The sequence below is a fragment of the Ahaetulla prasina genome, chromosome 3, assembly GCF_028640845.1.
Source record: "Ahaetulla prasina isolate Xishuangbanna chromosome 3, ASM2864084v1, whole genome shotgun sequence".
Taxonomy (NCBI): domain Eukaryota; kingdom Metazoa; phylum Chordata; class Lepidosauria; order Squamata; family Colubridae; genus Ahaetulla; species Ahaetulla prasina.
The window spans coordinates 220589049-220603050 of record NC_080541.1 but is presented as its reverse complement, the minus strand read 5'-3'; the positions used below and the strand labels follow the sequence as shown (position 1 = coordinate 220603050).

The following is a 14002-nucleotide window of genomic DNA, read 5'->3' as shown; positions in this document are numbered from 1 at the left end:
GAAATAAGTATCTGTAGAGTTTCCATGCTAAGAAAAGAATCATTAAGGTCCAGCGGTGGGATTCAGCCGGTTCGGACAAACCGGTAGTTAAATTGCTGGCTGGCCCCTCCCCTTCCCCTCCCCTCCCCTTCTAGGAGTCCCCACGTGCCCCATTTTGGCTTTCAGGTAAGTGCAGGGTGGCCTCCTAGGTCCAAAACAGAGTGGGGGGGGGAGCGTCTCCTCTGCGGCCCGTTTTTGCTCCCAGGGTAGTGCAGGAGGCCACGCCCACCCTGCCTGTCACACACACCTGGTCACGCCCACCATGGCCACGCCCACCCAGCCATTGATTAGGGCAGAGAACTGGTTGTTAAATTATTTGAATCCCACCACTACTGAGGGCCAGCTATAAAGGTTTACAGCAGGGATGTCCAACCACGGCAACTTTAAGACTTGTGGATTTCAATTCCCAATTCTGGGGGTTGAAGTCCACAAATCTTGAAAATGTTGCCAGGGTTGGAAACCCCTCATTTAAAGCATCAACTGTCGTGTCCCACTCCTCCACTGACGACCGGGTCAGGGAAATCCGAATCAGGTGTGCCTCTGCAGCTCTGCCAAAGTCCTAGCAAAGTTTTCAAGGCAGGCAGGAGACCAGAAAGTGACTTCAGCAAGATATGTTAGACTTTGCCTGACTCAGAGAATGCCAGAAAGCAGATCCTTTATATAGGCCATGGGGTGTGGCTCCATGACTCAGCACTTATCCAGGCCTGCCCCTCCCTTCCTTCTGTCGCCGCCATCTATCAATTCTTCTGAAGCGAGGGTCACTCCAGTCTGCAGCTGTTGGCAATTGACCTTCCTCAGGCTCACATGCTGTGGGGGAGGGGGAGGGGTCTAGTTGCTCCGTTTGCCTGGGCATGGAGCCAGAGCTGGGGGCTGGAGGTACTTCTTCCTCCTCAGCCTGTCTGGGCATGGAGCCAGAGCTGGGGGCTGGAGGTACTTCTTCCTCCTCAGCCTGTCTGGGCATGGAGCCAGAGCTGGGGGCTGGAGGTATACTAGGACATTCCTCAGCGTTCAGAAGCAGATAAGAAGGCCCCGGCTGCGGTGAAAGTGGGCGAGACACAACATCAACTCAGTTGACAAAGTAGCATCAAATCATTTCCCATTCCTACGGATCATGGATTTTCTTCATGACCGCCTACGCCTAACCTAGTTAAGGTCGTCTAATGGTGCACTCATCACCCCTCTAACGGAGTCCATTCACTTTGCAGTTGGTTGTCCTCTTTTCTTCTCTTCTACCTTTCTCAGCATCAGAACCTTCTACAGAGAGTTGGGTCTTCACAAAATGTGTCCAAAGCAGTGGTGAAATCCAAATTTTTTTATTGTCAGTTCTGTGGGCGTGGCTTGGTGGGTGTGGTGTGGCTTGGTGGGCGTGGCAGGGAAAGGATCCTGCAAAATCCCCATTCCCTCCCCAATCTTAGGGGAAGGATATTGCAAAGTCTCCATTCCCACCCCGCTCTGGGGCCAGCCAGAAGGTGGTATTTGCCGGTTCCCACGAACTGCTCAAAATTTCTGCTACCGGTTCTCCAGAACCTGTCAAAACCTGCTAGATTTCACCCCTGGTTCAAAGTAGCGGTAGGACAATTTGACTTCGGTCATTTGTGCCTCAAATATGAACTCTGGGTTGATTTATTTGATGATCCATTTGTTTGCAGTTCGTTAAGCGAACATGGATTCCCCCTTCGGACTTTTTGCTTGTCCGAAGGTCGCAAAAGGAGGATCGCATGATGACCCAGGGACATTGCAACCCTCATAAATATGAGTTAGTTGCCAAGTGTGCTGCAACGGTTGTGTGAAAAATGGTCATAAGTTACTTTTATCAGTGCCCTTGTAACTTTGAACGGTCACTAACTGAACTGTTGGCGAGTCAAGGACTTTTAAATGACATAATTAAAATGCATGCACAAATCAGTGACAGAGGGGGAAAATGTGATAGCTTTTTTGACCAGGAGCACCAAAAATAATTATTCTAATCTAGAAGAACCTGAGTTGCTGGAAAGTGACACAATGCGCACACGTTCATACTGTAGGACCCAAAAAAAAAAAAAAAAGGATTATTTTGTCATTTGCAGGTCTGACCACTAGGGGGTGCTAGTCTACCACAGCAAGGCTTGCTGTCAAATTGTAAATTTCAATTTACAGCCACTGTCTTCATGCTTGACTAGCCTTAAGTAGATGCAAAGTGGAGGCAAACTCCTGACAACAATTTGTCTGGTTTTCACCACTGACATTTATGCCTATTTGATTTCCTAGGAGCACCCAGGGTGCCATAAAAAGGAAGGCAACTGTGAACACAAGATGCTTTTCCAAAAGGCATCGAGATTTTCTCGGAGATTTTTTTTTTTTAGCAGAATAACAGAGTTGGAAGGGACCTTGTAGGTCATTTAGTCCAATCCCCGGCCAAGCAGGAGACCCTACACCTGTTGTTGTTTTTTTTATTTACATTTATATCTCGCCCTTCTCCGAAGACTCAGGGCGGCTTACAGTGTATAAGGCAATAGTCTCATTCTATTTGTATATTTACAAAGTCAACTTATTGCCCCCCCCCCAACAATCTGGGTCCTCATTTTACCTACCTTATAAAGGATGGAAGGCTGAGTCAACCTTGGGCTGGGCTTGAACCTGCAGTAATTGCAGGCTATTGTGTTCTAATAACAGGCTCCTTACAGCCTGAGCTATTCTGGCCCCTATCCGACCTGTGATGGTGAACCTATGGCATGCATGGGCATGTGGGCATGTGAGCTCAGCTCAGCTGATTTTCGGGCCTTCTGGGTCCACCAGAAGTAGGGAAACAGGCTGTTTCCGGAAGGCCTCGGAGTGGTGGGGAAGGCCCATTTTTCTCTCTCCCCAGGCTCCAGAGCCTTTCTAGGAGCTTAGGGAGGGCAAAAACGGCCCTCCAATGTTTCCTCTTAGTATTGGGTAGACTGGGCCAAAACGATTTGGGCCAGCCCCTTACATTTTCCAGGATGGCCCCATGGGCCGATCCGACCACATTGCGGGCGATATCCAACCCGCAGGTCCTGTGTATGACACCCCTGGTCTAGGACAACTTACTGCGGCCAATTCGCCATGGCCAACTTGCCGCAGCCAGCTCACTGCGGGACAATTCAATTCAATTCATCCTTTTGTTCAGTTACTTTTATTATTTGTCGGAATTATTGTAACTCTTATATGTCTGGGTTGACTCTTTTTATTTTATTACTATTGGCCACGGTCCTGCTGAAATTAATTTAACTTTTCTATTTCTTGAATTGTCTCGTGGGGAGTTTTCCCACAGTGAGTTGTCGGCTGTCCAAATTCCGATCTGCAGTCTGGGATCAGGAGGAATCCTGGCGATGAGGCTTGGGGCCATCCAGGAAAGAATCAGGACAAATTGATATCTAACCCATCCTCTTCCCCCTCCTCCATTTTTCATCATAATCCTAAATTCCAGTGGTGGGATTCAAAAAAAATTTATTACCGGTTTTGTGGGCATGGCTTGGTGGGTGTGGCAGGGAAAGGATATTGTAAAATCTCCATTCCCTCCCCAATCCAGGAGAAGGTTACTGCAAAATCCCCATTTCCTCCCGATCAGCTGGGACTTGGGAGGCAGAGAATAGATGGGGCAGGGCCAGCCAGAGATGGTATTTACCGGTTCTGCGAACTACTCAAAATTTCCGCTACCGGTTCTCCAGAACTGGTCAGAACCTGCTGAAACCCACCTCTGATCCTGACCTATTTTCCACCTAAGAAAAGGTACCAATAAAATTAGAACTCATCCAGTTGCAACATGGTAAGCAAACTACAGATAGAGTCGCCGAGGCCGAGCAACCTGGAGCTAAGGAGAAACTTCCTAACAGTGAGGACAATTAACCAGTGGGATGGCTTGCCTTCAGAAGTTGTGGGCGCTTCATCCCTGGAGGTCTTTAAGAAGAGACTGGACAGCCACCTGTCTGATGTCAGCTTTGGAAGCCATACTAGGCCGGAAGCTTCCGTGCTGCCACTTTCTCATGTGTGGGAAAGTAGGAGGAGGAGATTTAGTAGAGGGGTTGTTTTTAGATGTAATAGCATTCTTCCTGTCGGTCAAGGTCAGGCCGATCCTGCATCTGGAGAAGGAGTGGTCGGAGTGCTGTCTCGAGATGGGATGGATGGCGATTGGAGTATGTGATCAATTGAGGAGTGAAGGGATGGTTTTGGGGGTTTTGATTTACTGAGGGAATACCCGAACCTCTCAGATTCGGGTTTTCCCAGATTTGCCAGTTTATCTATCCTAGTAAATTTATTTATTTATTTTTATTTATTTATTTATTTCGATTTTTATACCGCCCTTCTCCCGGAGGACTCAGGGCGGTGTACAGCCAAGTAAAAATTCAATATATAAACATTAAAAAGAAGTTAAAAAGAAATATTATAATGTGGCCGAAATTTTAAAACCATTTAAAATCTTAAAACATAAATACCCCAATAAAATTTCAATCCAGTCCCGCTTGAATAAATAGGTGCGTTTTCAGCTCATGGAACTTAAGATGGAACTTAAGATGCTTGCTTCTGAGTTTTTACTTGGAATAGGGGTTTTTCTGGAACGCTGACATCTGAAATGGTATAGGGCTGTGATGGCGAACCTATGGCACGTGTGCCACAGGTGGCACGCGTAGCCATATCAGTGGGCATGCCAGCTCAGCTCCTGTTGTGACTCGTCCTCCCTCCTCTCCTCAGCCGGGCCCCTCCCGTCTCCAACCGGGCCTTTTATCAGACTCCGAGTCTGATAATGAAGATGAACGGCCTGTCATGCCTCCAGCCCTCGGCCCTGGCCCCATGCCTGGAGAGGATTCCAGGAGTGAAAGGACAAGCCCGATAAACCTCACTCATACAGCGTGTGTTCCTTTGGCTCAGCCTTCAGAGCAGGAAGCCAGCCAGGTGCTGGAATTACCCGGGCCTACTCCCTCTGACCCCTCCCTTTCCCAGACGCTGACAGCAGATCCAGCTGAAGACAATTCAGTTTGGGTGGACCCTCGCTTCCGGAGACCTGAGAGGCGACACCAGCAGAAGGAAGGGTGGGGCAGGCCTGGATAAATGCTGAGTCATGGAGCCACACCTCACAGCCTATATAAAGGACCTGCTTTTGGCATTCCAATCTTGAGTCAAGCAAAGTCTTATCTAGTTTGCTGATACCGGACCCTATCGCTGAAGTCACAACTTGGACTCCTGCCTGTCCTGATAAACCTCGAAGGAACTTGGCAAGCTGCAAAGGCTTCGTTGCCAAGTTCGTTATGGACTTCCTTGACTCGTTTGTCGGAGTGGGAGTGGGACACGACAGCTCCGGTGCGCATGCGCACACCAGTCAGCTGATATTCGGGCCTTCTGGGCCCACCAGAAGTAGGGAAACACACTGTTTCCTGCCTCCGGAGGGCCTGTGGTGGATGGGGAAGGCCCGTTTTTCTTTCTCACCTGGCTCCAGACCCCCTCTATGCATCTAGGGAGGGCCTTCCCCAGGCCCTCTGGAGGCCCAAAACAGCCCTTTCTCAACTTCCGGTTGGACAGGAAGTGACTTTTTTGCTGTCCCCAACCTTCAGAGACTCCTAGAGGGGCTCTGGAGGCTGGGGACAGCAAAAAACATCACTTCGTGTCTAACCGGAAAATGGGAAACGGGCCATTTTCGGCCTCCGGAGGGCCTCCAAGGGGGTGGGGAAGGCTGTTTTCGCCCTCCCCATATGCATAGGGAGGATCTGGAGCCAGGTGAGAAAGAAAAACGGGCCTACCAGGCCATCATGTGCCAGGAACGGGGGGGGGGGGGGTTGTGTGCACATGCGCAGGGCAGGGCACATAGAATTATGGGTGTGGGCATGTGCGCGCGCAAACCTTCCCACCCCCATCCTGGCACGCAATGGCAAAAAGGTTAGCCATCCGGGTGCCGTCAGCCAAACAATGTCGGCTGGCGACCCCCAGGGGGAGAGCCTTCTCTGTGGGGGCACCTACCCTCTGGAATGAGCTCCCCCCAGGACTTCGTCAACTTCCGGACCTCCGGACAGCCGCAAGCTGAAGACCTATTTATTCTTCCGAGCAGGACTGGCATAAAATGGTTTTTTTAAATTGGATTTTAAATGGGGTTTTATATTATGTATTTTATAATTTAAATTATTGGCCATATAGAATAAGTTTTTTAAATTGATTTTAGTGTATTGTATTGTACTGTATTTTATCTGGCTGTTAACCGCCCTGAGTCCTTCGGGAGAAGGGCGGTATAAAAATTAAAATATTATTATTATTATTATTATTATTATTATTATTATTATTATTATTATTATTATTATTATTATTATTATTATTATTATTATCATCATCATCACTGGTTTAGGGTCTCCTGTTTGAGCAGGGGGTTGGACCTGGACCTCCGAGGAAGATGAAATATCGTTTTGGTCTTGATCGATGAAGATTGGATATTAAAAACTATAAGATTCTGAAGACTTCAGGAGTGGAATGGATTGATATATATTTGGTGTTAATTGATGAAGATTGGATATTAAAAACTATGTATTTTATTGATGAACTGGAAATACTAATTTAATTGGAAGAGTTTGAAGATTTTAGGAGTGGAATGGACTGATATATAATGGACTGGAAGAAGAATGTACTTTTTTGTTTCTGGAAGGGGAGTTAAGGTCTTAGAGAGAGGAGTGACTATGGATTTTTTGATTTTTTTTTTTTTTTGTTTACATTTATACCCCGCCCTTCTCCGAAGACTCAGGGCGGCTTACAATGTATAGGGCAATAGTCTCATTCTATTTGTATATATTTACAAAGTCAACTTATTGCCCCCCCAACAATCTGGGTCCTCATTTTACCTACCTTATAAAGGATGGAAGGCTGAGTCAACCTTGGGCCGGGCTCGAACCTGCAGTAATTGCAGGCTTTGTGTTCTTAATAACAGGCCTTACCAGGCAGAGCTAAACCGGATTTGAATTATGTTGTATTTTAATTTATGATTGTTAATTTTATACCCTGTACTTTGTTCTGGGAAGTCTCGGGGGGTGGGAGGGGGGAGGGAGGGGAAGGGGGGAGAGGGGGGGAGATGAAGGATCAATGTAAAGGAATGATTGAAGATATGTAATTAAGAAATAGAAATAATTTGAAATGAAAGCGGGGCTGCTCAGCTGCCATTTCAGAAGGGAATGGAAAGGGAGAGGAGTGAGTGAAGGAAGAAAGTAGGTAGGAAAGAGAGAGGTAGAAAAGGGGGAAAGGAGAGGAAGAAGAAAGGGGAAAGAGAGAGGGTTAGAAAGGGTGGAAGAGAAGAGTAGGGAAGGAGGAGAGGATGTAGAAAAGCGAAGGAGAGGAAGGATGAAGAAAGTAGAAGAAAGTAGAGAAGGGAGGAGGAAAGGTTTGTTAAGGAAGGAAGTGGTAGCTGGGCAGGTCCGAATAAGTAACAAATGAAAGTTAATGACTAATGTTGAATAAGAGACTGTATATTGAATAGGTTGTTGGAAAACGAAAATAAAACTTTTTACAAAAAAAAAAAAAAAGACCTCCGAGGTGTCTTCCAGCTCTCTCCTAATTGATGGATTGTCTCTCATGAAGAATGCCAAGCTTACTCCCGGGTCCAGCAAAACCACTTTTTTCCCTGTCTCGCGAAGGATGTATGCTTACCTTTGAATCGGGAAATGTTTCGCTGAAGAACGTCGGTAGCCAGGAGAGCAGAGTGAAGAAGGTGCTAGCCGCACACAGCTGAGCGACAATCACCGCCCTGGGAAAATCCATTACCAGGTTCAGAGGAGCACGGCGGGGGTGGGGTGGGGTGAGGAGGTGCATGTGCAACATCTGCTCAAGAACTTTAGGAGGGCCACGGCTCCCGTACAGGTAGTCCTCGATTTATAACCGCAATTGGAGACAAAACATCGATTGCTAACAAGGAGTATAAGCAAGCGGTGCTGAATTTGACGGTCTTTCCTGCCATGATTGTTATAAGCAAACGGCTGCATCAGTTAAGTGAATCGTGCAGCCGTTATGCGGTCCCTGGGGATGCTGCAATGGTCGTAAGCGTGAGGACTGGTTGGGAGTCACTTTTTATAGTGCTGTTGTAATTTCGAATAGTTGCTATATGAATGGTTGTAAGGCAAGGACTACCTGTATATGATTTTCCCTCCCTCCCTCCCTCCCTCCCTCCCTTTCTCCTTCCTTGCTTCCTTCCTTCCATCTTCCTTTCTTTTTCCTATCCCCTTCCTTCCTTCCCTCCCTCCTTCCTTCCTTCCTCCCTTCCTTCCTTCCGTCTTCCTTCCTTTTTCCTATCCCGCTTCCTTCCTTCCTCCCTTCCTTCTTTCTCTTTCCTTTCTTTTTCCTATCCCTTCTTTCCCTCCTTCCTTCCTCCCTCCCTTCCTCCTTCCTTGCTTTTTCCATCTTTCTTTTTCCTATCCCCTTCCTTCCTTCCTTCCTTTCTTCCTTCCTTCCCTCCCTCCCTTTCTTCCTTCATCCCTTCCTTCCTCCCGCCTTCCTTCCTTTTTCCTATCCCACTTCCTTCCTTTCTCCCTTCCTCCTTCCTTGCTTCCTTCCATCTTCCTTTCTTTTTCCTATCCCCTTTTTTCCTTCCCTCTCTCCCTCCTTCCTTCCTTTTTCCTATCCCTTCTTTCCCTCCTTCCTTCCTCCCTCCCTTCCTTGCTTTTTCCATCTTTCTTTTTCTTATCCCCTTCCTTCCTTTCTTCCTTCCTTCCCTCCCTCCCTCCCTCTCTCCTTCCTTCCTTCCTTCCTTCTCTAGAAGGGATGAATAAGCAGGAGGATACAGCAATCAAAACCTCATTCTGATATGTCCACAGCCATCAGTAAGAGAGGACTCAAACTTTCCATTAGGAATTTCTTAAGCCATCTTCATTTTCCAGGGAGACAAGCAGTTTAAGGAATCCGATTAGAAAATCCCTAAACTTCATAACTGAACAAATTGCAAATGCTAACAGGGCAGAAACTTACCAAACGGGAGGCTTTCTAAATATTTTTCTCCAAGGCACTTTGGTTGGTTTGGATGATAAGGAAAGACCCTTTGCCAAGTCATGCAGTGAGACGATTATTTCTGCAAAATATAAACGGGTATGTGGTTATAAATAGGAAAGTGCAAAATTCAGTGATTTGGGAGGAGAGATTTTTGCACATCCTGGGTTTGTAGCATTTAGCAGATTCCTGCCCTCCCCAGAACTGTAATCGTAAATGGCTCTTCAGAGAGAGATTAACCAGCAGTGAGTACCGCATAGTCTTACTATGGGTTTGCCACACATGCGCCTTCTGTGCATGTGCCCGGCTTTCCACGCATGTGCTTTGTTACTGCGCGCACCTTCTGCACATGCGCCTGGCCTCGAAAACGTGGCTAAATAGGACGGCATTATGTCCAGGTGGGCGGGTTGGCGGGGGCGGGCCACCCGCAGTCGCTGCTACCAGTTCGTCCGAACTGTTACGAACCGGCTGAAACCACCTTTGACATTAACCACAAGAACTAGTTTGCTGCAAAGGATACATGAAACAATACTAGTACAATTAGTTCTAATCAATTGCAAAGCAAGAAATCTGCAAAATAAGCTGTACATGAGTCACAAAAGGGATCCAAGCAAAATCCTACAGGTGTTATTTATTAGGTTAAGCAGAGACAGAGGCAGAAGCCAGGCTAAGATGAATGCATATATTTCAAGCCAAAGGTACAGCATTGAAAATAAATCTAAAGCCCAAACACAGATTTCCAAAGTCGAAGAATCCAAAGATAAAATAAAAATCCCAATCAATCAATTCAAGTTCTGCTACGAACTACGGAAATGAATAGAATTAGAATAGAATAGAATAGAATAGAATAGAATAGAATAGAATAGAATAGAATAGAATAGAATAGAATAGAATAGAATAGAATAGAATAGAATGAGTTGAGGATAGATGGATGGATGGATGGATGGATGGATGGATGGATGGATGGATAGATAGATAGGTAGGTAGGTAGGTAGGTAGGTAGGTAGGTAGGTAGGTAGGTAATCAGAGATAGGATAGAGAGAGCGAGAGAGAGATTAACCAGCGGAACAACTTGCCTCCAGAAGTTGTGGGTGTTTCATCACTGGAGATTTTTAAGAAGAGAGTGGACAGCCATCTGTCTGAAATGGTATAGGTTCTCCTTTCCGAACAGGGGGCTGGACTAGAAGACCTCCAAGGTCCCTTCCAGCTCTATTCTGATCGAGAGCTTCTATAGATCAGTGGTGGCACTCAGCCAGTTCTATCTGGTTCGGGCGAACCGGTAGGCACGACTGCGGGATGCCCCGCACACCTGCGCAGACATCATGATGTCCCATTTGTCCATGTTTTCAAGGCTCTGTGCATGCACAGAAGGCCTTGTGCATGCGCACGCAAATTTGCGAACCGGTAAGGAAGGTGAGTGAATACCACCCCTGCTATCTGTACCCTATGACTATCATTAAGTGCTGTACCTTATGATTTTTGATGAAGGTATTTTTTCTTTTATGTACACTGAGAGCGTATGCACCAAGACAAATTCCTTGTGTGTCCAATCACACTTGGCCAATAAAGAATTCTATTCTATTTTAATCTATTCTATTCTATTCTATTTAAACTGAACAGTGGGGACAGAGAATTAACTGATACAGAAAATTTCTGTCCCCAGCCATCGAAAACTAAAAGGGTTATCAGTGCATGTAACATAGATGTCTGTATGGGTAAGACTATCAGCCCTCAGTCTTACATATAGGAAAAAAGAACCCTAAAACTAAGTACATACTAGATGGACATTACCTTACAGACGACCCCCATCCCGTTAAAGACCTTGGAGTTTTCATGTCAAATGATCTAAATGCCAAAGCCCACTGCAACTACATAGCAAAAAAAGCTCTAAGAGTTGTAAACCTAATTTTGCGTAGCTTCTTTTCAAAAAACACCACACTACTAACCAGAGCATATAAAACATTTGCTAGACCAATTCTAGAATACAGGTCACCTGTTTGGAACCCTCACCACATCTCTGACATCAATACAATTGAACGTGTCCAGAAATATTTTACAAGAAGAGTTCTCCAGTCCTCTGAAAACAACAAAATACCTTATCCCACCAGACTTGAAATCCTAGGCTTAGAAAACTTGGAACTCCGTCGCCTTCGACAAGACCTAAGTTTAACTCACAGAATCATCTATTGTAATGTCCTTCCTGTCAAAGACTACTTCAGCTTTAATTGCAATAATACAAGGGCAACCAATAGATTTAAACTTAATGTAAACCGCTTTAATCTAGATTGCAGAAAATATGACTTCTGCAACAGAATCATCAGTGCTTGGAATACTTTACCTGACTCTGTGGTCTCTTCCCATAATCCTAAAAGCTTTAACCAAAAACTTTCTACTATTGACCTCACCCCATTCCTAAGAGGACCATAAGGGGCGTGCATAAGCGCACAAACGTGCCTACCATTCCTGTCCTATTGGTTTTCTTTTCTTCTTCCTATATATGTTTATATGTGTATATACTATATAATCTTTTTGTATGATGTTGTGACAAAATAAATAAATAAAAATAAAATGTGCACTAAACCAACAGATGGCAAGAAAGTAGGGGCAGTCAACACAGGTTATGTAGACAGTAAACACAAGGTCAATCCAAATGGACTCAAATGTCTATACACCAATGCACAGAGTATGAGGAATAAACAGGGTGAATTAGAAATTCAAGTAAATGAGGGCAGATATGATATTGTTGCCATTACGGAAACTTGGTGGGATGAAACTGACAAATGGAACATACAGCTAGAGGGATATAAATTATTTAAAAGAAATAGACCAAATAAAAGAGGAGGTGGAGTTGCACTATATATAAGAAATAACTACATCTCTACAGAAATAAGAGCACAACAATGATGAAAATCATCTTGAATGTATTTGGGTCAATATAAAAGGAGTGAAAAACGATATTGCCATAGTTCTATACTATAGGCCACCCAACCAAACAGAGGAAGTAGATGAACTTTTTGCTAGTCAGCTAATTAAGGTATGTAGGAAGCACATCACAGTAGTAATGGGGGATTTTAACTACCCTGACATCAACTGGAAAACAAACTCTGCACCAAGTGGAAGATCCAACAGGTTCCTAACAAACCTAGCAGACAACTTTGTTTCCCAAAAAATAGAGAAGGCAACAAGGGGATCAGACATACTGGGCTTAATTCTCACTAACAGAGATAAAATGATAGAAGGTGTTGAAGCTACAGGAACCTTGGGGGCAAGTGACCACGCAATAGTGGAATTCGACATTAAGCAAATACAATTAGTAGAACAAAGTCAAACTAGAGGCTTGGACTTTAAGAGAGCTAATTTCAATAAACTTAGAGAGAGTTTGAGAAGGATTCAATGGATGAGAATCCTCAGGGGGAAAACAACTCAAGAAGCTTGGGAAATTTTGAAAAGTGAGATTATAGAAGTGCAGTCTAGCACAATACCAATGAAGAAGAAAAATAATAGATCTCAAAAGAAACCAGCATTGATGCATAAAGAACTATCTGACAAATTGAAAGACAAAAAGGACAAATATAAAAAGTGGAAAGAGGGGCAAATAACTAAGGCAGAATATCAGCAAATAGCCCAAGCCTGTAAAGATGAAGTGAGGAAAGCTAAGGCTCACAATGAACAAAGGCTAGCGACAAAAGTAAAAAATAACAAAAAAAGCTTCTTCCAACATGTTAAAAACAAGAAAAAAGTCAAGGAAACAATTGGCCCATTGCTGGGAGAAAGTGGCAAGAAGATGACAAGCAACAGGGAGAAAGCAGATCTACTTAACTCATTTTTTGCATCTGTCTTTACACAAAAGGAAAAAACAATCCAACCTATCAAAAACAGCACTACAAAAAACAGATTAGAAACACAAGTTAATGTGGGGAACTCATCAAATTTGCAGATGACACCAAGCTGGCAGGAATAGCCAACACTCCAGAAGATAGGCTCAAATTACAGAAAGATCTTGACAGACTTGAACATTGGGCGCTATCTAACAAAATGAAATTCAACAGTGAAAAAAGTAAGGTTCTACATTTAGGCCAAAAAAACAAAATGCACCAGTACCGTATATGTGGTACCTTGCTCAATAGTAGTACCTGTGAGAGGGATCTTGGAGTCCTAGTGGATAACCATTTAGATATGAGCCAGCAGTGTGCAGCAGCTGCTAAAAAAGCCAACACAGTTCTGGGCTGCATAAACAGAGGGATAGAATCAAGATCACGTGAAGTGTTAGTGCCACTTTATAATGCCTTGGTAAGGCCTTGGAATATTGCATCCAGTTTTGGTCGCCACGATGTAAAAAAGATGTTGAGACTCTAGAAAGAGTGCAGAGAAGAGCAACAAAGATGATTAGGGGACTGGAGACTAAAACATATGAAGAACGGTTGCAGGAACTGGGTATGTCTAGTTTAATAAAAAGAAGGACTAGGGGAGACATGATAGCAGTGTTCCAATATCTCAGGGGTTGCCACAAAGAAGAGGGAGTCGGGCTGTTCTCCAAAGCACCTGAGGGTAGAACAAGAAGCAATGGGTGGAAACTGATCAAGGAAAGAAGCAACTTAGAACTAAGGAGAAATTTCCTGACAGTTAGAACAATTAATAAGTGGAACGACTTGCCTTCAGAAGTTGTGAATGCTCCAACACTGGAAATTTTTAAGAAAATGTTGAATAACCATCTGACTGAGATGGTGTAGGGTTTCCTGCCTGGGCAGGGGGTTGGATTAGAAGGCCTCCAAGGTCCCTTCCAACTCTGTTGTTATATTATATTATATTATTCTATTCTATTCTATGACTATCATTAAGTACTGTACCTTATGATTCTTGATGAAAGTATCTTTTCTTTTATGTACACTGAGAGCATATGCACCAAGACAAATTCCTTGTGTGTCCAATCACACTTGGTCAATAAAAAATTCTATTCTATTCTATTCTATTCTATTCTATTCTATTCTATTCTATTCCTATCATTAACTGTTGTACCTTA

General features: G+C 44.4%; 1 protein-coding gene across 2 annotated transcripts in view; it reads right to left on the bottom strand.

Moving 5' to 3' along the window:
* Nucleotides 1–14002, bottom strand: part of SLC17A9 (solute carrier family 17 member 9) — a 56309-nt gene that overhangs the window by 9543 nt on the left and 32764 nt on the right. For both annotated transcript variants that reach the window (XM_058178134.1, XM_058178136.1), the window contains exons 6-7: nucleotides 8965–9064; nucleotides 7654–7750 (exon numbers count right to left, since the gene is read on the bottom strand). In XM_058178134.1, coding sequence (XP_058034117.1) covers nucleotides 7654–7750; nucleotides 8965–9064 — 197 coding nt within the window. The remainder of the gene's footprint in view (nucleotides 1–7653; nucleotides 7751–8964; nucleotides 9065–14002) is intronic.